Source organism: Phoca vitulina, unplaced genomic scaffold, assembly GCF_004348235.1.
Source record: "Phoca vitulina isolate PV1807 unplaced genomic scaffold, GSC_HSeal_1.0 scaffold121, whole genome shotgun sequence".
NCBI lineage: Eukaryota > Metazoa > Chordata > Mammalia > Carnivora > Phocidae > Phoca > Phoca vitulina.
In genome coordinates this window covers 157,072-179,710 of record NW_022589824.1, presented here as the reverse complement: position 1 = coordinate 179,710, position 22,639 = coordinate 157,072, and the positions used below count along the sequence as shown (strand labels likewise).

Genomic DNA, 22,639 nt, shown 5'->3' with positions numbered 1-22,639 from the left:
CCTCAAATGGACTAAGCTTCCGATGAAAATTTTCAGCTGGAGAGTTAGTGAACCAGAAGAGCTTAGGAAGTGATCCAGAACACAGCCCAGAGTCAGAACGAGAGGCGAGGGTCACTCATCTGGTTGCATTTCCTAGAAGAGGACAAGGAAGGGGGAGCTATATGATGATAAACTGGCTTTAAGTTTCCCAGAATTGTCTAAAAACCTCCGTTCTCTGATCCAGAAATCCCAGCAAATGCCAGCCAGGCTGAATAGGAAGAAAGGCACATTCTCACAAGATCATGAAAGAATCCAGGGAGGAAAGCAGTTGCCTACCAGGGAGCTCATCAGAGGCCCGGGGGAGAGGAAGGCGACGGCCAAGACGATGTAACCACCAACACACAAGGCCAGACCCAGGGAAACCCTTTCAAGAATGAGGATAACATAAATAAAAACATTTCCTCTCCCCACACCCCGAAATGCGAGTTTACCACCCACAGGACTTCACTAAAGAAAATTCTGGAGGAAGGACTTCAGAAAAAAGGCAGAAGTCAAGAAGGAGCCCTAAATAAGGATGAGCTGTCTACTGCTGCAGAATGAATTAACTTGAGGCTCAGTGGTTTAAAGCAGCAGGTCTTTTCTTTCTGTTTCTGTGGGTGAGGAGCTCGGGAGCAGTCGCACTGGACGGTCCGGCTTGGAATGTCCTGTGGCCGCAGGTGAGGTGTCTGCTGGGGCCACTGTCTCCAAAGGGCCAGCTTCCAAAATGGCGCCCTCACGGGGCAGCTGGTAGAGCACCTGGATTCCTTGTCTCCGTGTCCTCGCAGCACTCCATCTGCTTCCCCTAGAGCAGATGACCCGAGAGCCCCTCTGCGAGGACCTTGGCTCAGGAGTCACTGAGTCACAACATCACCTCTGTCTTACCTCTGATGCTTAGAAGCCAGTCCTCAGTCCAGTCCTTTCTCAAGGGGTGTAGGAAGGGAATCGGGCACCACCTTTTCAAGGAAGGAGAATCAAATAATTTGTGGACGTATTTTAAAGCCAATCAAAATACATCATTAAGTCTAAGCAAACATGGACTATATACACAATAGTAGTAATAATAGTAAGTGTGCTAATGGGGGGACCCAGGAGAGAACTGAGATCATGTAGAAAGGGCACGCGGGTAGGGGAGCCTGGAGCTGAGGCATTCTTAGTGCTCGAATTGTTCATAAGAAGGGAAAAGATACTCACTTTAGATTTCATTAAGTATGTATATTAAAATAACTAGGAGAGTCAGGTAAAATAGTGGTTATCCACATACACCTTCCCAAGAACGGAGGGGCAGGCGGACAGGGTGAGAAGAGGAAAAAGTTCAGTCTTAAGAGAGAAAAACACAATAAGGTGATGGAGATATGTTGGTAATCACAATGTATGTGAGTGGACTCAACTCTAGTTTTTTTTTTTTTTATTTAAATTCAATTAATTAACACAGTGTATTATTGGTTTCAGCAGTAGAGGTCAGTGATTCATCAGCTGCATATAACACCCAGTGCTCATGACGTCATATGCCCTCTTAATGCCCATCACCTGGATACCCCATCCCCCACCCACCTCCCCTCCGGCAACCCTCAGTTTGTTTCCTTTTTTTTTTTTTTTTAAGATTTTATTTATTCATTTATTTGACAGAGAGAGAGAGAACAAGCAGGGGGAGCGGTAGAGGCAGAGGGAGAAGCAGGCTCCCCGCTGAGCAGGGAGCCCAATTCGGGGCTCGATCCCAGGACCCCAGGATCACGACCTGAGCCAAAGGCAGACGCTTCACCAACTGAGCCACGCAGGTGTCCCTATTTTCAACTTCCAGAGGAACCTCCATACTGTTTTCCAGAGTGGCTGCACCAGCTTGCATTCCCACCAACAGTGTAGGAGGGTTCCCCTTTCTCCGCATCCTCGCTAACGTCTGTCGTTTCCTGACTTGTTAATTTTGGCCATTCTGACAGGTGTGAGATGGTATCTCATTGTGGTTTTGGTTTCTATTTCTCTGATGCCAAGCGATGTTGAGCATTTTTTCATGTGTCTGTTGACCATTTGGATGTCTTCTTTGGAAAAATGTCTGTTCATGTCTTCTGCCCATTTCTTCACTGGATTATTTGTTCTTTGGGTGGTGAGTTTGATATGGTCTTTATAGATCTAGCCATTTATATGATTAGAAATTTGCAAATATCTTCTCCCATTCTGTCGGTTGTCTTTTGGTTTGTTGACTGTTTCCTTTGCTGTGCAAAAGCTTTTTATCTTGATGAAGTCCCAATAGTTCATTTTTGCCCTTGCTTCCCTTGCCTTTGGAGACGTGCCTAGCAGGAAGTTGCTGCAACTAAGGTCAAAGAGGTTGCTGCCTGTGTTCTCCTCGAGGATTTTGATGGATTCCTGTCTCACATTTAGGTCTTTCATCCATTTTGAGTCTATTTTTGTGTGTGGTGTAAGGAAATGGTCCAGTTTCATTCTTCTGCATGTGGCTGTCCAATTTTCCCAACACCATTTATTGAAGAGACTGTCTTTTTTCCATTGGATATTTTTTCCTGCTTTGTCGAAGATTAGCTGACCATAGAGTTGAGGGTCCATTTCTGGGCTCTCTGTTCTGTTCCATTGATCTATGTGCCTGTTTTTGTGCCAGTACCATACTGTCTTGATGATGACAGCTTTGTAGTAGAGCTGGAAGTCCGGAATTGTGATGCCACCAGCTTTGGTTTTCTTTTTCAACATTCCTTTGGCTATTCGGGGTCTTTTCTAGTTCCATACAAATTTTAGGATTATTTGTTCCAGTTCTGTGAAAAAAAGTTGATGGTATTTTGATCGGGATGGCATTGAATGTGTAGATCGCTCTAGGTAACATAGACATTTTTTTTTTTAAGATTTTATTTATTTATTCATGAGAGACAGAGAGAGGCAGAGGGAGAAGCAGGCTCCCAAGGAGCAGGGAGCCCAATGCGGGACTCGATCCCAGGACGCTGGGATCATGACCTGAGCCAAAGGCAGACGCTCAACCATCTGACCCACCCAGGCACCCGGTAGCATAGACATTTTAACAATATTTATTCTTCCAATCCATGAGCATGGAACGTTTTTCCATTTTCTTTGTGTCTTCCTCAATTTTTTTTTTTTTTTTTTTTTTGTGAGCATTCTATAGTTTTCTGAGTACAGATCCTTTGCCTCTTTGGTTAGGTTCATTCCTAGGTATCTTATGGTTTTTGGTGCAATTATAAATGGGATCGACTCCTTAATTTCTCTTTCTTCTGTCTCATTGTTAGTGTATAGAAATGCAACTGATTTCTGTGCATTGATTTTTTTAAAAGATTTTATATATTTATTTGAGAGAGGGAGAGTGAGAGTGAACACGAGAGGGGGGAGGGTCAGAGGGAGAAGCAGAATCCCTGCTGAGCAGAGAGCCTGATGCGAGGCTCGATCCCAGGACCCTGAGATTATGACCTGAGCCAAAGGCAGACGCTTCACCGACTGAGCCACCCAGAAGCCCCTGCATTGATTTTATATCGCCACTTTGCTGTATTCCTATATAAGTTTTAGCAATTCAGGGGTGGAGTCTTTTGGGTTTTCCACATAGAGTATCATGTCATCTGTGAAGAGTGAGATCAACTCTAGTTTAATTGTCAGATTGGAGTTTTAGAAATTTGGATAGCTGTTTTAAGAGACAGACCTAAATATGGCATCAAAAACAAAAACAGGAAAAGCTTGAGCAGTTGTATTAATATAAAACTAAAGAGATTCTAAGGCAAAAGACATTACTAGTGATGAAGAGAGTAAGTCCCTAATAATAAAAAGCTTACATCACCAGGGAGATACAATAACCCTAAACCTGTAATCACCCAATAACAGCCTCAAACTATGTAAAATACCAAGATGCAGACATGTCACTGAGGAAGATACACAGATGACATGTATGTACCTAAAAAGCTGTCCCATGGGATTAGCCATTAGGAAAATGGGATACGTGAAATATTGCACCCCAAACGGAGCTGCTAAAATAAATACCCATGGTGACACCATTTGCTGGCTAGCAGGTGGAGAAATGGAATTGCTTGGACATTATTGGTGGGAATGTCAAAAGATACAGCCATTCTGGGAAAGAGTTTGGTAGTTCCTTTTAAAACTAAAGTTAAGGGGTGCCTGGGTGGCTCAGTTGTTAAGCGTCTGCCTTCGGCTCGGGTCAAGGTCCCAGGGTCCTGGGATCGAGCCCCACGTCGGGCTCCCTGCTCCGCGGGAAGCCTGCTTCTCCCTCTCCCACTCCCCCTGCTTGTGTTCCTTCTCTCGCTGTGTCTCTCTGTCAAATAAATAAATAAATAAAATCTTTAAAATAAAAAATAAAAAAATAAAACTAAAGTTAACTTACCAAATGCGACAGCTAGTTAATTTTGTGTCACCCTGGCTGGGGTATGGTGCCCAGGCGTTCGGTCAAACACCTATCTGGATGTTGCTGTGAAGGGTCGCGTTAGATACGATTCACATTCCCATCAGTAGACTCTGAGTAAAGTAGATCACTGGAATCTGGGTGGGCCCCATCCAATCAGTTTAAGGCCTTAAGAGAAAAGGGCAAAGCCCCTCAAAGAGGAAGGGATTCTGCCTGCAGATGCTGTTGGACTCAAGACTGCAACACTGACCCCCGCCCCACCCACCGAGTCTCCCACCTGCTGACCTGCCCTGCAGACTTCAGACTTGCCATCTCCCACAACTGCGTGAGTCAGCGCCTCAAAATACATCTTTCCCTCTCGCTCACCATATACACACAGAGCCCGTATGAAGCATCCTAATACATGACACAAGCCAGCAATTGCATTCTTGGGCATTTATCCCAGATAAATGAAGACACTTTCATGCAGGAACATGTACATATTCATAGCAGCTTTACTGGTAATAGCCCCAAACTAGAAACTACCCAGATGTCTTTGTCTGGGTAATTGGTTGAACAAACTATGGTCCATCCGCACCGTGGGATACAATTCAGCCGTAAAAGGAAGGAGCTGTTGATATGCTCACCGGTGTGGGTGAACCTCAAGGAACCTGCTGAGCGCTACAAGCCAATCTCAGGAGACATGCGTGATCCATTTATGCAGCGACTGTGAAGAACGGGGTCGTGTGAGGGCGTCTTGTGATGGTTCCCTTGAGTTTCTTGGTTGAGGTGGTTACACAGGTTGCACATGTGATAAGGCCGCCGAGGGCCACACACACACACGCACACGCACACGCACGCACAGGCAGTGCATACAGTACCGGCGAAGTCTAGATGAGCTCCTAGACGTACCAACGTCGGTTTCTCAGTGTCGCTTCTGGACCATATGGTTGCATGAGCTCTCAGCGCCGGGGAGCACTGGGGAGATGGTACAAAGGACACCCATATCCGTTTCTGTGCAGCTTTCTATGGACTCAAGATGAATAGAGAGAGAGGTCTCGATGAGCATACACATCTCAAGACTTGTCAGAACAATAAAGAGAAATTGATAAACCCACCATCACAGTTGGAAATGTCAGTAAGACGCCAGGCCTGAGTGTTTTGCAGGCAAGTTCTACCCATCAGGCAAGGAAGAGGTAATCCAAATGCTATGTAAATTTTTCCAGAGGAGAAGTTTATGATGCTAGTGTGACCTTGAAATCCCAACCAAAGAGCTGCCTCACAGGAAAGGGGGAGTTCGGTCTCATCCCATCCCGGCAACATGCTGGTAGCCTTAACAATAAAGCTGTTTGTTCCTCAGTTACTCTGCGAGCTCCGGGAAAACCGCAGGCACATCCCACAAAGAGAGGAGAGGACTGCTATTTTATGGAGAAGGAGGATGAAGTGCGAGGGGTTCCTGAAGCCAGGTCCGCCGAGAGAAGCAGGCGTTCGGGGTGATGACCACCGGCGAGCTGCAGCGGCCGATGTCTTCTAGGAGGAGCAGTGCGCGTGCCTCCCTGGTGGGGTCCTGCTGAAATCCTGTGGACTCTGAGGCTTCTTCCCGGGGGTGCGGCTCCCCCTTCTGGCCTCGGGACTCCGCTTTAGCGGGGTTTCTCTTTACTACTATGGCACAGCACAGCTGGAGTGTAGACCCAATGTCATTGCTGTTGTGATCCTGACACCAGTTCTAAAAATTTCTGTGGAAGAGCTCGGGGCTCCAGGAAGAGAAGCAGGGAGAGGGGACTGTCTTCCCAGAGAGGAAGACACACGAGCGCTCCCTGGACGGTGCCACGTGCTGGGTGCGCTGAGCTGGAGGACATGCCCGCAGACGTGGCATGTGGCCTGGGCCAGCCCTTCCCACACATCAGGGCAGAGAGGCCGGCCCCACATGATCCAGGGCCCGGGACAACCGGTTCTCCACACGGGAGAACGGGGCTCAGAGCCCTTCCCTTGCATCCTACACACAAACCACTTCCAGGTGGATCAAAGGCTGGCCCTGAGCAAAACAGCAAAACCCCCAGAGCACGACTTAGGAGAGTATCTGACGACCTCACGACGCACACAAGACCACAGAGCAGAAAACAACTAATTCAGAGCTTCCGGGACTTCACGGCTGGAGGATGAACGTCCAGAGCATAGAGAAAGACAGACAGTCTCTAGAAACTGGATGAAGACTTTGAACAGACGCTTCGCAGAAGACAAGAAAGACACACTATGCTGTCTCTTCAGTAACCGAGGAAACGCCACTAAAATCTCGGGATTTCATCTTCACCAGCTTCTCAAAAATCTAAAAGCTGCACGATTCCAAACGCTCGTAGGGATGCAGAGAAATGAAACCGCGGGCCAGATGGCACCCCATTCCGAAAACGATATAGGATTTGCTCGTGAGCTGAACACACACATGCACGCAGCCACCAGCGAGCTCCTGGGACCTCGTCCCAAGACTCGCATGCAAGTGCGCAGATGCACACAGCAGCAATCTTAGAAAAAACAGCCTGAAGCCAGAGAGCCCTGCGTGCTCACGCATGATGTGTCAGCTTCGGTACAATCACCGTGGAAAACAATGCAGCAGCCAGAATGAACAGACGACCCCTTGAGCTGTCGACATGGGTGCATCTCAGAAGTCGTGGGAAAGAAGCACGTTACAGAACAGAATGTCCAGTGTATAAAATCGGGTCCGCAAACCAGGAAAAGCAACACGATACATTATTTAGAAATGCACGGGTAGGTGGAACACTCTAAAGAAAAGTGAGAGAGTAACAAACACAAAATCCAAGAGCAGACCACCCAGGGGCGGCTGACGAGCCGGGTTCCCGTACCTGTTCCTGGGTCATTATTCCTTCCACGGCACATGTGCGACCCACCCGCTCTCCCGTGAGTCTGCTGTCCCTCACGAGGCAGCGCAGGTTTTTCTCCCTCCTAGGGAGCCTTTGACAAGTCTGCTCTCCTCAGGACAGGGGTGGGTGGGCCTCCCCAGTGCCCACACCATGTAGTTCAGGAGCACCCCTTTCTCACTGCACATGCACAGAGCCTACTATGTCTCTGGCCCACAGGAGGTGCCCAGCAGGTGTTTGTTGAATGACTGAATGAGCACATGAAGAAAGGGAACAGTAAGTTGTGAACACGAATGAAGGGAAGTCTCACTAAAGTGGGCTCTGGATGCCAGAAGGGGAGGCTGGAAGGGGGAGCCAGACCACGCAGCTTCAATGACAGGAAGAATCATCAGCCCCAGGCCCCACCAGGGAAAGATGTGCACTGTCCCTCCTACAAGAAATCAACCCTCCGCAACTCATCCTGTGAAAAATCTCCATCGCCCGGAACTCTTGCTTCTCTCCAGCGGGCTTGGTTTCAGAACAACCCCTCCCACTTCCTCCTTCTTCTCCATAAAATAGCATTCCTCTCCTTTCTCTGTTGGATGAGCCTGCGGTTTTGCTAGAGCTTACAGATGCCGAATTGCAATTCTCTGTTATTCCCAAATAAACCCATTTTTGCTAGTAAAATAGGCTGTCTTATATTTAAGGTTAACAGAGTGAAGGGCCTTTAACAGTTAAGATGCTTCAGCCACAAGAGGACGTGGCTCCCAACGAGGAGACTGAGGCATGGGGCCTCAGCAAATGTCCGCAGCCTGGGAGGTCCGGCTCCTGTGGGGGGAGGGGGCTCTGCGGACCCCTCTCCCCTCACCTCTCTGCAGCTGCATTCTTCTGCCAGGACCCAGGGCCAAGCCGTGCACAGCACATCTGGAGCTCTCCTAACCCGTCACCCCCAGGTTCCCGGGGGGCCCCTCCCACGCAGAAACCCCCCTTTCATGCCCCCCGCCAGCCCACCTTCCACTCCAGAAGGAAAAGCGTCTCTGCACCAAGGAAGGATGTGCCCGCCCGGGGTTCTGTTTCAGAGAGAGCTCTCCCAGGCTGTTCCCTGCTCCCTGCCTGCCTGCTGGGCCCTCCGCCATGAGCCCTCCGGCATCCAGGCCTCGGCTACCCTGGCCCCATCCTCTCATGGCTGGTGGGCCTCCATCCAGGGACCAACCAGAACATCAGGGAGCCCTGCTTGGGCTTGGTGGGATGAGGTGTGGGGGCTGGGGGCCAGCACGGGGTGGGCAGGCCTGCAGGCAGCCCCCGGTGCCCTTGCTTGCACCGGGCTCCCTGTGGGCCGCCTTTGTCTCTCTTTTCAATCTAATCTGCAGGCCTCTCCCTCCTCTGTGCTTTCCCCCCACCCTCCCACCCCCGCGGAAGAAAGGCCTAGAAGGGGGAGGGGTGCTGGCAGGGGAACGGGCCTGGAGCCCTGTGCTGGCCACACCCAGAGACTTGGCTGGAGCCCAGCCAGACAGGGCTGTGAGGAGGCTGAGCCATCTCCGGGACTCCCACCCTTCCTGTTGTTGGGGTCCAGAGCTGAAAGAAAGGCTCCTTTGGTAAGCCTGTGACACCAGACCCTCAGCCTGGGCAGCATCCCAGCCCAATTGTCCCTGCCGGCTCCAGCCAGCCAGGGTGCTGCCCAGACCCTGCCCCCATCAAAGGCCACCCTCTGGCCCCCCACCTCCCTGCCCTGTCACTGGCGCTCCGGGTGGTCTTGCCACATGGCTCCCTGCTGTTACATGGCTCGATTCTTGGTGCTGGAATTCCTAATTTGCCCAAGGCACGACGTGGGGGTGGCCCCTGGCCAGGGAAAGGGGTGATGCTTGGCCAGGCTGGCACCCAGGGTACGTGGGGAGTGGAAGCATAGGGCTCAGACATTTCATGGGATTAAGGGCAGAGATGAGGTCTGGGGCTGGCTGAGCACTTGCCTACCCCAGCCAGCATCCAGGGAGGGAGCGGACCACCAGGTCGGGGAGATCTTCTCCCTTATCTCCTGCCCTGTGCACAGAGGACCCTCCTCCTGCTCCCCTCCCCTCCCGCCTCCCCAATCCAGGCTTCTGGGCACCCTCCTCCCCAGGAGAAGGGGGCATCGGGGATGGGCCAGGCCCTGAGCCAGGAGGCAGGGCCTGGGTTTCCTTTCTCAGCTTGGTGTGACTGTGACCATCTTGCCCCTTTGTCTACCTGTGTCCTCACCTGTCACCTTGGGACTAGGGCTGGGTGAGGTAGGTCTGGCCTCATGTTCTCTGGCTGCTCAGCTTTGAGCCCCACCCTGCACGTTGAAGGGCAGGCCCCGCCGGGGTCAGCTTGGTGTCCGCAGGGCCTGACCCTACACTTGCAGCTACTGTCATGCAGCGCCGGGCTGGGTCGGCACCACTGACCCGCTGGCCCTTCACTGCTTTAAGGCTGGGGCAGGGACCCAGTCGGGAACCCATGTGGTTCCTGACGCTAGGGCTGTCTCCTTCTTTCAGGACCAGGCCAGGGAAAAGCCAGCCACTCCAGCCGCCTGACCCTCTGACCACGGCTGCCTAGGAACCAGCCCAGCCCACCCTTCTGCCTACAAGCCCAGAGACTCCCCCGGAGACGGCTGGGAGCTTTCTAGGTCCCGCCGGGTGGAATCGGCGAGTGCCCACAGGCAGACCCTGGTAGCCAGCACTAGGGGTCTGGGGGTCCCGTCAGAGGGCATGAGTCTCTGGGACTGGGCGGCCCGGAAGGCGGAGGGTGGGCGCTGGGAGGGGCGGCCCGGGTGATTCAGCGGCAACTTCTCTCACCTGCGCCGGCGGGCCCGGGCGGTCGGTGGGCGGGCGGCCAGCCGTGGGCGGTCCTGGCCCGCCAGTGGGCGTGGCCAGCCGCGGACCGTGCCCGTTCGCGCCCCGCCCCGGGCGCCTACCCCCGGGTCCCGGGCCCTCGGCCTCCCGCTCCCTGCCGCCCCGTGGACAACGCCTCGCCCACCCGCGCGCCCGCCTATGGCCGGGAAGGTGCTGTCGCTGCTGCCGCCCTTGCTGCTGGCCGCGGCCGGCCTCGCGGGGCTCCTGCTGCTATACGTCCCCACCCGCGACGTCCGGGAGCCGCCCGCCCTCAAGGTGCGCTCGGGCAGCCGGCGCAGTCCGCGGAGTAGCGGACCCGGCTGGGAGGCTCGGACCTGAGCAGGGCCCGGCTGCGCCCGCCTGGCAGCCCCGGACCCCCCACCCGCGCTGCGCTGCGCTCCCGGCCCGGCGGGGTGGAGGCCTGGGAACTCCCGCGCGCCGCGTCCGCCGCGGAGCCTGTCGCGGGCGCGGCCGGGGAGCTGTCTCTCCGCTCCCCCAGAGGCAGCCCCTGGACGCCGCATGCTGCGGCTGGACCCGTGGCCCCCAGCCCTGTACGGCCCCCAGGGACGCATCTGCTCCAGGTTCAGCCACAGGCGCTGGAGGCCAGGGATCCCTCCTCACCCACCCGGAGGCCCTGACAGTGCGGGGTGGGGGGTGCTGCCCTCCGGGGGCGCCTGGCAGGGTCCTAAAGGAGTTGGGGTGGACTAGGCCAGATCTCCCACCAGTCTTCAGGAGTCCCCCCCCCCCGGACTCCCTTGACCCTTTATTGGACTTGTGTGAAGGGGGGTTGGTGTGAGTGTGTGGGTGCTCCAAGCCCCAGGGGCCAGGAGGTCACAGGAGTGGGTGCTCTGTAGCCAAGGGCTACGACTAGGTGGGGCTGGGGCTGGGGTGGCCCGATAAGGATTCGCGTGCTGATGCTGCCCTTCCCAGGTTGGGGAAGGGGACTGGGGTGGCCCCTTTCTGGGCTCAAGAGGGCATGTTCTCCAGTTGGGTTCTCACTGTGGGAATCCTGGCCCTTGGGAAATGGCCCTTTCAATTGCAAGGAAGGCCCATGCAGCCCCTCTCAGCTGGGCAGGACCCAGCTGTCTGTCACTGGTGCTGGCTTGAGGCTCAGGGAGGGGGTGTTTTCAGGCATGCTTCCAGATCCTGAGGTTGGGTTGAGATTGGGGAGGTGGGGGCAGAGAAGAGGAAGAAAGAGTGGGTGGAGGGGGTTCCTGCAGCTGGGTTTCTGTTTTGGAACCTGGGGACCTCATGTCCCCAGGGCAAGGGGCAAGGGTGGTCCCAGGACTCCTCTGACCCCGACAGATTCCCTCAGCTTGCCCTTGCCAGGAAGGTTCTTGCAGTCAGAAGAGAAGAGGCTCCAGGCCACCTACCCCTGGCTGCCCCCATTCTCTCCCCAACCAAGCTGTGCTCTGTGGTTGTCCCTGGCGCCCGAGCCCCAGTACTTCATTCTGGAGGTTCCAACCTTGCCATGGGGTGGGGTAGGGTAGAGACCTGGGGGAGCCAAAGGGCATGGCCTCAGGCCCCACCCCCATGGCTGACCCCACCCTCACCCCCATTCCCAGTATGGCATTGTCCTGGACGCTGGCTCTTCCCACACATCCATGTTTATCTACAAGTGGCCCGCAGACAAGGAGAATGACACAGGCATCGTGGGCCAGCACAGCTCCTGTGATGTGCGCGGTAGGGTCCCCTGAGCGCTAGGCACCCCTGGCTGGGACACCCACTCCTCGTAGGGCCTCAGGGGCCCTGTCTGGCCTGAGCCTCCAGAGTCCTGATGCCTCCTTTGCTTGAGGCGGCTGGGGCCTGCTCCAGGAAGGAACTGCTGGAGGCTCCAAAAGAGAGGCTGGGGCAGTTCATTCCAGAAAGTAAGCCCCAGGTGGTGACTGGGGGGTTGGGCCTTGCCCGGCCCAAGACTGGCACACCCAGGCAAGCCCCTGAGGAGGCACGGCCAGACTGGCAATGCCTGGTGCTTTATCCTGGCACCTGTGGGCACACCCCTGGGCAGGCAGCAGCCTGAGAGACTGGGTGGCCCCCAGGCAGGTGGGCCCCTTTATCTCTGAGGGCTGGAGCTGGGAAGGTGTGTCTAAGCTGCCACCTGGTTTGAGAGCCCAAGGTCCCCAATCCTGCTGGCCCATGGCTCACCTAGGGGCTGCCTGTCAGGCTTGGGCCCATTTGCCCGTCTCCCTCTAGGAGGGGGCATCTCCAGCTATGCAGACAGCCCTTCCAGGGCTGGCCAGAGTCTTGTTGAATGCTTGGACCAGGCACTTCAGGAGGTGCCCGAAGAGAGACACGTGAGCACACCCCTCTACCTGGGAGCCACAGCAGGCATGCGCCTGCTCAAGTGAGTGTGCCCGCCCCCTGACCATCCTCATCTCCACAACAACCTCAGCACAGGGTGGGCCCCCGCACACGCTCAGCCGCGGCCCCGGGCAGACACGGTGCACCCCAGCAGCAGGATCTTGGCTACCTGGGGAGGATGCCCCTCAGAGTCCTCCCTGTGTTACAGCCTGACCAGTCCAGAGGCCTCGGCCAATGTGCTTGCGGCTGTGACCCAGACGCTGACCCAGTATCCCTTTGATTTCCATGGTGCCCACATCCTCTCGGGCCAGGACGAGGGGGTGTTTGGTTGGGTGACCGCCAACTACCTGCTGGAGAACTTCATCAAGGTGGGCCTGATGGCCAGCCCAGTGAGCCAGGGGGCGTGGGACCCACCCACTGGCTGACCCCAACCTCCACTCCCCACAGTATGGCTGGGTGGGCCGGTGGTTCCGGCCAAGGAAGGGGACGCTGGGGGCCATGGACCTGGGGGGCGCCTCCACTCAGATCACCTTCGAGACAGCCAGCCCAGCTGAGGATCCAGCCAGTGAGGTCCAGCTTCGGCTCTATGGCCAGCACTACCGGGTCTACACGCACAGCTTCCTCTGCTATGGCCGTGACCAGGTCCTCCGGAGGCTGCTGGCTGGTGCACTGCAGGTGCCCCACCACCCCGGCCCACCTGCACTACTGTGCCCTCCTGGAAGGAGGGGGGGTGAGAAGAGATGGGAGCCAAGGGTCCAGGGCAGAGCCTGGACTGAGGGGGGCTGCTCTGGGCAGCAGAAGCCAAAGCGGGGCTTTAATCAGCCGGCAGGACAGATGCGAGGGATCTCTCATGCGCAAAAGCCAGGTGGTCTGGGTGGGTCTGGTGAGCGCCTGGCTGGGTCTCCAAAGGCCTGGAGTGCCTGGCCAGGGGGGTGGGTTTTGTCCAGCAGACAGTGGGGAGCCATGGACTGCTCTTGAGCACAGAAGCGATGTTGCCCAAGCGGGACTTACGGGAGATTCATCAGGCAGGTCCTCTGGGGAGGGCCTCTGAAGGCCCCGGGCTGGGGGCGGTGGGCAGTGCCCGGCATAGGGGTGATGCCTGTCACACCCTTGCATTCCCCCCAGACCCATGGGTTCCACCCTTGCTGGCCAAGGGGCTATTCCACCCAAGTGCTGCTTCAGGACGTGTATGAGTCTCCATGCACTGCGGCCCAGCGGCCCCAGGCCTTCAACAACAGCACCAGGGTCAGCTTGTCCGGGACTAGCGACCCTGCCCTCTGCCGTAGCCTCATCATGGGACTCTTCAATTTCTCCTCCTGCCGCTTCTCCCGATGTTCCTTCAACGGCGTCTTCCAGCCCCCTGTGGCTGGGAACTTCATCGTGAGGCCAGGGGATGGGGGTGGGGGCCGGTGCCCTGTAGCCTGTGGGGTGTGCTCTTGGTATGACTGTACCCCCCTTGCAGGCCTTCTCTGCCTTCTTCTACACCATGGACTTCCTGCGGACGGTGATGGGGCTGCCTGTGGCGACCTGGCCACAGCTGGAGGCAGCGGCGGTCACGGTCTGCAACCAGACATGGAGTGAGGTGAGGCCTCCTCCCCGCTCCCCCAGGGCTGCGCCAGAGGGCCCGGCCGGCCAGCATCAGGCCCCCCTGCCCAAGATCTGGAGGACAGAGGGAACAGCAGGGCACGTGCAGTGAAGTGGGGTGGGGAACGGTGGTAGCAGGGAGGACCGGCAGAGCTTAGGGGTAGGGGAGCCAGGCTTCAAAGACGTCTTCCAGGTTTCTGGCTTCTGCCACTCGTCAGACACGTGCCAAGTAAAGGAAGTGGTGTTTTCATAGGTGGAGGTGGGGTGCCTGCCAAACCTCGGGAGAAACACAGTGTCTCTAGGCTCTGGTGGTGACAGAGGCCCCATCCTGTCTTCTGTGTCTAAGTCTCAGGCAGACATGGCCGGGGGTGGGGGGGCAAAAGGCTAGCCCAAGGTCCATGCTGAAGGCCTGGTGCTTCTCCTGGGCCCCTGACCTCGCACTAAGGTTGCTGCCAGCCTGCTGCTCCCTGGGTGGCCGTCCCTGCTGGCCCCTCCAGGTCCACCTCCAAAGCAGGCGTAGCCCACTGCCATCCGGAAGTCACACTGTTGGTCCTGGAGGGGACCGTCCTGCCTGGGGGTGGTGGGCCCTTTGGCCGCTGATGCGTCTCTGGCCCCTCATTGCCCGTGGGTGTGTGTTGGGGTGGAGGGGTACAGCACGCCGCCGGCCACCGCTCCTCGTGGGCCAAGACCTCCAGGTGGCCGCCCGCCCACCGGTCTCTCCTGTGCGTCGCAGCTCCAGGCTCGGGCCCCGGGGGAGCGGGCCCGCCTGCGCGACTACTGCGCGGGGGCCATGTTCGTGCAGCAGCTGCTGAGCCGCGGCTACGGCTTCCACGAGCGCGCCTTCGGAGGGGTGACCTTCCAGAAGAAGGTGGGAGCCGGCGGTCCGGGGGCGCGGAGGGGCGGGGCCTCCCCGGGCTGCGCGGGGGGCTGAGGCCGAGCCCCTCGCCCGCAGGCCGGGGACACGGCGGTCGGCTGGGCGCTCGGCTACATGCTGAACCTGACCAACCTGATCCCCGCCGAGCCGCCGGCGCTGCGCAAGGGCACAGACTTCAGCGCCTGGGTCGTCCTTGTCCTGCTCTTCGCCGCCATGCTTCTGGCCGCGTTCGTCCTGCTGCTGCGCCAGGCGCGCTCGGCCAAGTCGTCGAGCGCCATCTAGGGGCGAGCTGGGGACCGCTGCCCCCGTCGCGTCTCCCGCCCCCACCGCTGCCCCGACCGAGCGCGGACGCTGGCGTGCACGCCCACGGGGGGCCGGGCTGCGCGAAGGGAACCGAGTCCAGGCCCCGCCTGCCGGCTCCAACATCCTGCAGCCTACAGGGTCTCCCGGCCCTCCTCTTCCTGGGGGTGGGGGCTTCAGCCACCCCGCAGCCCTCAGCCCGTCCAGGGCTGGGTGTGTAGGGAGTGGAGTTAGGGCCCTCGGAGCACCCCCGCCCTCCGGGGTCTGGGTCTGTATGAGGGGGAGGGTCAGAGCCCACAGCGCCTACTTGTAAAGATTTTGTAATACAAACTTCTTTCTAGAGCACTGGAGAGAATGTTCATAGGGTGGGGCCTCCTTGCAGCTGCCCACCCCCCTCCCCGCAGCTGTGTTGGCCAGGAAGACCCACTGCTAGTCCCAAGGCTGGCCCCAGGCTCTTCCTACTTCCTTCCTCCCTGGGCACAGACACACAGCGGTGAAGATCCTGCTCCCCTGCTCCAGGGCTGGGCCTGGAGTAGCTGTGGGATGGCGGCCCAAGAGAAAGTCCCCGAGTCCCCTGAGTCTTATCTGGCCAGCGGGGCCCCTGCAGCACCTCCAGATCTGCGACAGTGACCCAAGCAAGACTGGAGGCTGGGCCCTGGCCTAGAATTGGCCTGGGGGTGAGGGTGGGGAGCGTGGAGGTGGTAGAAGGGGGAGGTAGTGGGCAAGGCAGCTGCCTAGAGCACTCAGTGCTGGAAGGGACTGGGGGCCCCGGGGGGGGGGGGGAACTCTTGACGGGAAGTGGTGCTGGGGGCGAGTTGAGATGAGGGCCAGGAGGGTGCAGGGCCCCAGTGCTCAGAGAGGAGCACCTGGTGAGGAGCCTGGCTATAAAGCCCAGGTGCCGTCACATTGGGACACAGCTCCCCTCCTGCCTGGGTGCCCTCTTCCGCATCCCCAGGAGGTTCCAACCTTGCCACGGGGTGGGGTAGGGTAGAGAGCTGCCGCTCCCCCAGCCTCGGCCTGTAAGCACTGTTTTGTTCAGCGTGGGAAGGCGTGGTTTGGGCTGTGTCTCCCTGCCCCCCAACCTTTCTAGAAAGTGAGCGCAGACACTATTTCTGTCTGGTCAGTGGCCTGAGGGGAGAACGGCGGTGCATGTCCTGCTCGCGCACCCCCACCTTCTGCAGGGTTTCGAGCCATTCACAACCCTGGGGGCAGCCAGCCCTCTCTTTGGAGTTCTGAGGCACAGAGGGCTGAGGGGAAGCATGGGGGGCTCACCCTTGTTCTCTCAGTGAGGTGAGTCAGAGGGAGGTTTCCCAGGTGGGATGGGTGGGCGTGCTCTCTGGGGGCAACAGGTGCAGAGTGAGGGGGTGCATCCATAGCTGCTTGTTGTCCTGAGGCCTCAGGGACCTAGGGACCGTGGACAGCTCCCAGCTGTCCCTCATCAGCCGCTCCAGGTCACTCTTGCCCCCTGGTGGCCTCACTGAGAGCAGCCGCCCCGTTCCAACCATAGCGGTCACCGGCACCGGCCTCCTTCTGGGCGTGTGCTTGCTTTTATCATGGGTCTCTGAGGGCCCAGGTGCGTCTTTGGACGCACCTTTCCCTCCGTGTGCGCCTGGTGTCCCGGAGTTCCTGGGGCTCGCGCCTCCAGGCCGCAGGCAGGTCCCCTGCTCCAGCGGGGTGGAGGTTGGGGGTTGGGTGGGATCCCGAGGGAAAAGTGTATCCCGGGGAAGCGCACCCCAGGCCGGGCCGGGTATGTAGAGAACAGAGAAGGTCCCCGGCAGCAGAGGCCACAGGCGTCGAGGCACCCCGAGGCCTGGAGCGAGGAGGTGGAATCCGAACCCGAGGAAGGGGGAGGGGGCGCAACCTGGAGGCGCCGTCCCGCCCCCTCAGGTGGAGCGCGCAGGCGCACTCCCCAAGAGCCGCTCGCCGCCGCGCCTCGATCCCGGATCCTTTGCCGCAGCGTCAGCGCCGCCGCCGCCTCCTTTCCTCCTCCGCCTCCGCGCCCCCCTCCTCCGCCGCCGCCTCCCCGACGCGGCGCCCGCAGGCCGCGCCGAGCCCCGGGCCGCGCGGTGCCATGCTGCCCCGGCGGCGGCGCTGAAGGATGGCGACACCCGTCCCTCCGCCCTCCCCGCGACACCTGCGGCTGCTGCGGCTGCTGCTCTCCGGCCTCGTCCTCGGCGCGGCCCTGCGCGGTGCCTCCGCCGGCCGCCCGGGTGAGCGAGTGCGGCCAGCGCAGGCCGCGGGGCGCCCCGGGGCCCGGGATCGCCCGGCGGCGCGGCGCCGTCACCCTCCCCGCCGCCGCCGCCCTCGCCCGGGCCGCAGGCCCCGCCTCGCCCGGGATGGGGTAAACAGGCCCGGCCCGGAGGGCGCGGCGCCCCGGGCACCGAAGGGCTCTGCCGGATGGGGCTCCTCCTGGGTTCCTGGCGGCGAACCTGAACTTCACGCGCGTCTTGTCTTTGTCTCTGGATCCGTGGGCTTGCTGCGTGTCTGTGTCTGTCTGAGGAGGGTTCTCTCCGGGTGCGCCCGCCGCTGGGAATCCGTCCTGTGCGCGTCTCTGTGTGTGCGCTTCGTCGGCTCCGCGGGTGCGGGCCTGGCGCCGGGTGCCTGCGGCCAGGCTGCTCGTGTCTGTCCTGGGGTCGGGGTCGCAGTGCTGGTCTGCCTGTCCCCGTGCCTCGGGTGGTGTTGGGCACGAACCTTGCTTTGCTGCCGTGGGGGAGTCTGAATTGTCCCAGGCTTAGGGGCTTGTTGCGGCTTCAGTGGAGGCAGGAGGCGCTGCCCTCGAGGGCCCTCTTATGCGCCAGGGACAGAGCTTGAGGAGCCCAGGGTCCTGGGAGACCCGCCCTGCTTCCCAGTTGGGCACCGAAGCTCCAGGCGCGAAGGTCTGCAGGAACCCAGGATCCAAAACGCACCCCCACCCCAGGGCTGACCTGGGAGACTATGCTCATACATTCATTCACTTCTGGCAGCAACATAGGAGAGATGCTATTCTTAGCCCATTTTACAGATGAGAAAACTGAGGTACAAAGAAGTTAAGTGACTGGTACGTGGCACAGCTGGGATGCCAACCTGGGCCTTGTGGTTCTGTGTGTGTGGCCTCAAGAGGCCACACCAGGGCAGGCTTCCTCCTGGACACAGCGCCCCTGGACGGGAGGCCGGAGCATGGCTGACCGAGGAAAATGGAGGCTGCCTGCAGAGAACCTGGCTCTGAGACATGCAGGGTGGGGCCTCCTGAGGAAATGGAGAGTAGCCTCTGCGCTGAGTCCCTGGGGTGGACAGGTGCCATCCCAGCTGCTCGTTAGCATTATGAACTCTCCCAGAAGCCGGGTGTGGTGCCAGCCACTCTCCAGCTGCCACTGTGCCTGGGATCTCTTCCTGCACCCCGAGGCTGGAGTGCACCCCAGGATTAGCCAGGCAGCCGCCCTGTCTTTCTAGGCTGGGGGACTAGGGGTGTAGGGAGGCCTCTGGCACCCAGACCCTGGAGCCAACTTGGGGCTTCAGGCCTCTACCCTTGGCCTGCGCACTCTGGGTTCCCAGCACCAGCAGGGACTGCCTGACTCCCCAGGTACCCCAGCTGGCGGTTGGGGTCCAGGCTGATGTGCTGGCCCAGGCTTAACATTTAACTAGCCCACGCCCCAGGCCAGCTCTCTGGTACTGGTGCCTGTTGACCCAGGTAGTACAGAACGGGGGTCCCCTGGATGGGAGTCGGCCTGCCCGCTGCAGGGGCTGCGGGACCTTCCTGCCTACACATAGGAGGCTGGGAGTATCAGGTCACCAAGGAAACCAAGTCGGGCCCGTCAAGGTCTGGAGAAGGACAGAGCCAGCACTCCCTGATCCCCCACGTAGCTCGGGCCCCAGTGGCCCTCCTGCAGTGTAGGGTGGGGGCTAGGTGGAGAGGAATAGTCCTGGTGCTCCAGAGACACCCCATCCCAGCCTCCCCAACCAGGATCGACAGTCCTGCTGGGTATCTTCCTGGGTCCTCTGGCCCTGCTGCCCTGTAACTGGGGCCAGTGTCCTGGGCCTCAGGGCATTCCCTAGTTTTGAGGCAACTCACCTTCTGTATCCCAGAAGGGAAACTGAGGCATAGAGCGCTACTGCTTTCCATCCCCCAGCATCAGGATGGGACCCATTGGCCATCTATACAGGACACCAGAGTTTGGGCCCAAAGTCAGGGACTGGGCCTGGCCCAAAGTCCCAGGGACTCCCCAGTCCCTGGCAGCGTGACTGCGGGAGTGACCCTGGCCTGGCTTTTGTATCTCAAGCAAGTGAGACTTGCTGACCCCATTCTAGGACTCCCCAGCTCAGCAGCTTCTCTGTGCTCTGGAGACAAGCCAGAGATCAGACACAGGGGGGAGGGACTGTCTTCCCTTGTTCTGTGCCATCTTCCAGCTCTGCTGTAGGGCTGTGGGATGACAGGATGGGACTTGCAGGGCAGCGCTGGGGTGGTGGGAGAGGTGGGTGGCCAGCATCTTATGCTGCCCCCGAGGCAGAGAGAGACCTGGGCCCCACCTTCTAGGGCTTCCAGCCTGGATGGAGGGTCCAGGGCTTGCTCGGGGCCTGTTGAGACAGGAGGCAGGACCTACAGGGCTGCACAGCCCTGGCCAGGAGAGCTGGTGCTGCCCAGACAGTGAGGGACAGCTTCCGCACAGGGCTGGCTCAGGCCTGGAAAGTGGACTCTGGGGAGTGGGTGGGGCAGGGGAGTTCCGATAAGTGTTGGGACAGCTTGTCTTCCTGGTCCTGATCTGTGGCTGTTGGGAGGAAGGGCCTGCCCAGAACAATGGCCGGAGCCAGGCCAGACTGGGTCAGCTCTGTGGGGGAGGGGTGGCCAGGGCAGTGACCGTACCGCCTCTGTGCCGGGGCTGGGCCGAGCTGGGCGGTGATGGGCTCTGCCTTCTGCTTCCTTCCTAGATGCAGCTGCCTGTCCTGGGAGCCTAGATTGCGCCCTGAAGAGGCGGGCGCAGTGCCCCCCAGGCGCGCATGTCTGTGGGCCCTGCCTTCAGCCCTTCCAGGAAGACCAGCAAGGGCTCTGTGTGCCCAGGAAGCGCCGGCCTATGGGTACGGGAGAGAAGAATGTGCTTCCCCCCCTCCCCTGCCCTGATATTTTTGCCCCTCAGCCTCAGCTCCTGGGTCCGCTGAGCTTCATTGGTGTGCCGGAGACTTTTATGTCTCCGAGTGGCCTGGTGATCTTTCCAGATAGCACCAGCCCAGAGCCTGGCAGCGGGCTGAGGTGTGGGGCAGTTAGCCCCTACCAGGGCAAGGGGTGTCCAGTGTGAAATGCTGGGGTGATCCCAGGAGAGAAGGAGTCAGAGTTCCCATCCCCTGCCCCCCGCCCCGGGCTGTCTGGGCCCCTGCCCCGTGTGCCCTTTCTCCATGGCTCACTCATCCTGTGCAATCCATGTGGCTCACCCGGCGATCTGAGCCCAGAATGTCTGGACAGCCAGCCAGATGTTGAACGGCCTCAGGTGTGATGGGGCATTACAGAGGGATGCTGGGGGTGCTGACGTCTGCTGGGGCAGGAGGACCTTCCTGGAGGAGAAACACATTCCTGGCAGTGAGGGGGGCCGCGGAAGGAGATGTACAGGCCTGCTTTAGAAGGTGGCAGGTGCTCTGCTCTTTCCCTGCTGTGTGGAGTGTCTACTTGGAGCCTCTGTCTGGACTGTGGGGCCCGTGGCAGGGACAAGGAGGGGGGGGCCCAGCCACCAGCCCTGTCCCAACAGCTGCCCTCAGTTCCTACTGATTAACTGGTGGGGGTGGGGGGGGAAGAATGGGGCCTCTCCCCTCTTCTTAAGGAGTCACTGCCTGTCTTGGTAGAAAAGGGGTGAGTGATGCATGGGTAACAGGTAGGGTGAGGGGCACCCCTTCCCTTCTCCTCCTGGCCTTTGCGCATTCCCCTGACACCTCCACTCCCTTGCTCCCGCCCCCACTTCCCTGGGAAAGCTGCTGCTCACAGGGACTGCCTTCAGCCGTCACCAAGGCAACTCAGGATGGCCAGGGACTGCAGGCCTGGAGGGAGAAGGAGGCCTGGGCCGGGGGGATCTGGCTCCCGGATGGGCCTCACCTCCTCTGGAGGGCCACCTGCAGCTGGTGTTACCAGGGCGGGGCTGGGGGCCTCCCCACCTGATGGCCCCTCATCCTCTCCAGGGGAGAGCCTGCCCAGGCCCCGACTGGAAGATGAGATTGACCTGCTGGCCCAGGAGCTGGCCCGGCAGGAACCACCACGGCACTCCCCGCTCAGTGCCCAGCCCCAGCCTGAAGCCCGACAGCGGCAGCTGGAGCCGGGTGAGACCCAGCCCATTCCCCCCGGGGCCTCCCTACCACTTTTGACCCCCGAGCTGGTCCTAGTGTTCTAACCTGCCTTCTCTCTGCAGCAGCCACCCTGGGGCTCTCAGAGCGCCGCCAGGGCCCCAACCTGGGGCCCCCCCTCCACTCGGGGAGCCCCTGCACCCACGCCCCACACCTCTTTGGGCTCCCCCGTGTCGTCTGTGCCGGTGCACGTGGCCCCCTTGGAGCCCCGGGGCGGGCGCGGTGACGGACTCGCCCTCGGTAGGTCTGCAGGTCTGTCGGTCTGTCGGTGGGCAGGAGGCAGGGTCCCTCCCCGAAGGCCGCCCTCACCGCACCCCCTCCCCGCAGTGCTCGTCGTGGCGTGCTCGGTAGCCGGCGCGGCCGCCCTCGCCGTGGCGGCTCTCTGCTGGTGCAGGTGAGCGCGGGGCGGGCCAGGCGGACGGGGGACGGCGGGCGGCGACTCCGCGGGTCTCAGGCTCCACTCCCCGCAGGCTGCAGCGAGACGCCCGCCTGACCCAGAAGGCCGACTACGCGGCCCCGCAGGCGCCCGGCTCCCCCGCAACGCCCGGGATCTCGGTGCGTGGCCCCGCCCCGGCCCCGCCCCCCGCCCTCGCCTCCGCGGCCTGACCCCCGCCCTCTCCCCGCGCAGCCCGGCGACCAGAGGCTGGCTCACAGCGCCGAGATGTACCACTACCAGCACCAGAGACAGCAGATGCGGTGCCTGGAGCGGTGAGAGGCCCCCAGCCCGCCCACTCCCCCCCGGGCCGCCCCACCCGGGCGCCGCGCCCCGTGCTCCGCCCGCCCGCCCACCCACCGCCCCGGGCTCTGGGCCGAGGTGCGCCGAGCGGGCCACTGGCACCTGGAGGGTGTGGGAGGACCTAGCGATCCCGCCCCCTACTCAGGCATAAAGAGCCGCCCCAGGAGCTGGAGTCCTTGTCCTCAGACGAGGAGAACGAAGACGGTGATTTCACGGTGTACGAGTGCCCGGGCCTGGCCCCGGTGAGTCCTGCGGCAGGAGCCCTAGGCCGGGCGGCGGGGAGGGGGCGGCGGTGGGGGCGGGCGGGGTGGGGACTCCCCCGTGCGCCCCCACCGCCGCCGGCCTGACCCCGGCCTTCACAGACCGGAGAGATGGAGGTCCGGAACCCGCTGTTCGACCACTCCTCGCTGTCCGCGCCCTTGCCGCAGTGACCTGAAGGCTGCCGCTCCCTTCTCCCCGACTGCATGGCCCACGGGGGGGGGGGGGGGGGGGGGGGGGGGG

General features: G+C 60.0%; 2 protein-coding genes and 1 long non-coding RNA gene across 3 annotated transcripts; 2 read left to right on the top strand and 1 right to left on the bottom strand.

The window, feature by feature from the left end:
* Nucleotides 1–4,792: 4,792 nt before the first annotated feature.
* LOC116628488 lies at nucleotides 4,793–12,962 on the bottom strand. Its single transcript, XR_004298627.1, has 2 exons — nucleotides 12,878–12,962; nucleotides 4,793–5,377 (listed from the first exon to the last, which is right to left on the bottom strand). It is a non-coding gene; the product is annotated as an uncharacterized LOC116628488 (long non-coding RNA).
* On the top strand, nucleotides 10,152–15,167 carry ENTPD2 (ectonucleoside triphosphate diphosphohydrolase 2). The gene is made up of 9 exons (XM_032398847.1): nucleotides 10,152–10,322; nucleotides 11,612–11,729; nucleotides 12,240–12,390; nucleotides 12,556–12,715; nucleotides 12,795–13,022; nucleotides 13,473–13,727; nucleotides 13,810–13,929; nucleotides 14,665–14,799; nucleotides 14,884–15,167. The coding sequence occupies exons 1-9, from the start codon at nucleotides 10,206–10,208 to the stop codon at nucleotides 15,085–15,087; spliced, it is 1,488 nt and encodes a 495-aa protein (XP_032254738.1). The 5' UTR covers nucleotides 10,152–10,205; the 3' UTR covers nucleotides 15,088–15,167.
* Nucleotides 15,168–17,107: 1,940 nt separating this feature from the next.
* Nucleotides 17,108–22,618, top strand: NPDC1 (neural proliferation, differentiation and control 1). The gene is given in 10 exon segments (XM_032398894.1): nucleotides 17,108–17,315; nucleotides 20,008–20,154; nucleotides 21,241–21,378; nucleotides 21,468–21,511; nucleotides 21,513–21,642; nucleotides 21,730–21,796; nucleotides 21,873–21,957; nucleotides 22,031–22,110; nucleotides 22,284–22,380; nucleotides 22,501–22,618. Coding segments are annotated over 10 exon segments (969 nt in total). The 5' UTR covers nucleotides 17,108–17,203; the 3' UTR covers nucleotides 22,570–22,618.
* The last annotated feature ends 21 nt before the right edge of the window (nucleotides 22,619–22,639 follow it).

Bases quoted from the DNA above. Each gene is read 5' to 3' on its own strand.
- ENTPD2 (XM_032398847.1), top strand. From the start codon at position 10,206: ATGGCCGGGAAGGTGCTGTCGCTGCTGCCGCCCTTGCTGCTGGCCGCG. The intron at 13,728-13,809 runs GTGAGGCCAGGG...CCCCCCTTGCAG, and splicing joins CTGTGGCTGGGAACTTCATC to GCCTTCTCTGCCTTCTTCTA. The intron at 13,930-14,664 runs GTGAGGCCTCCT...TGTGCGTCGCAG, and splicing joins GCAACCAGACATGGAGTGAG to CTCCAGGCTCGGGCCCCGGG.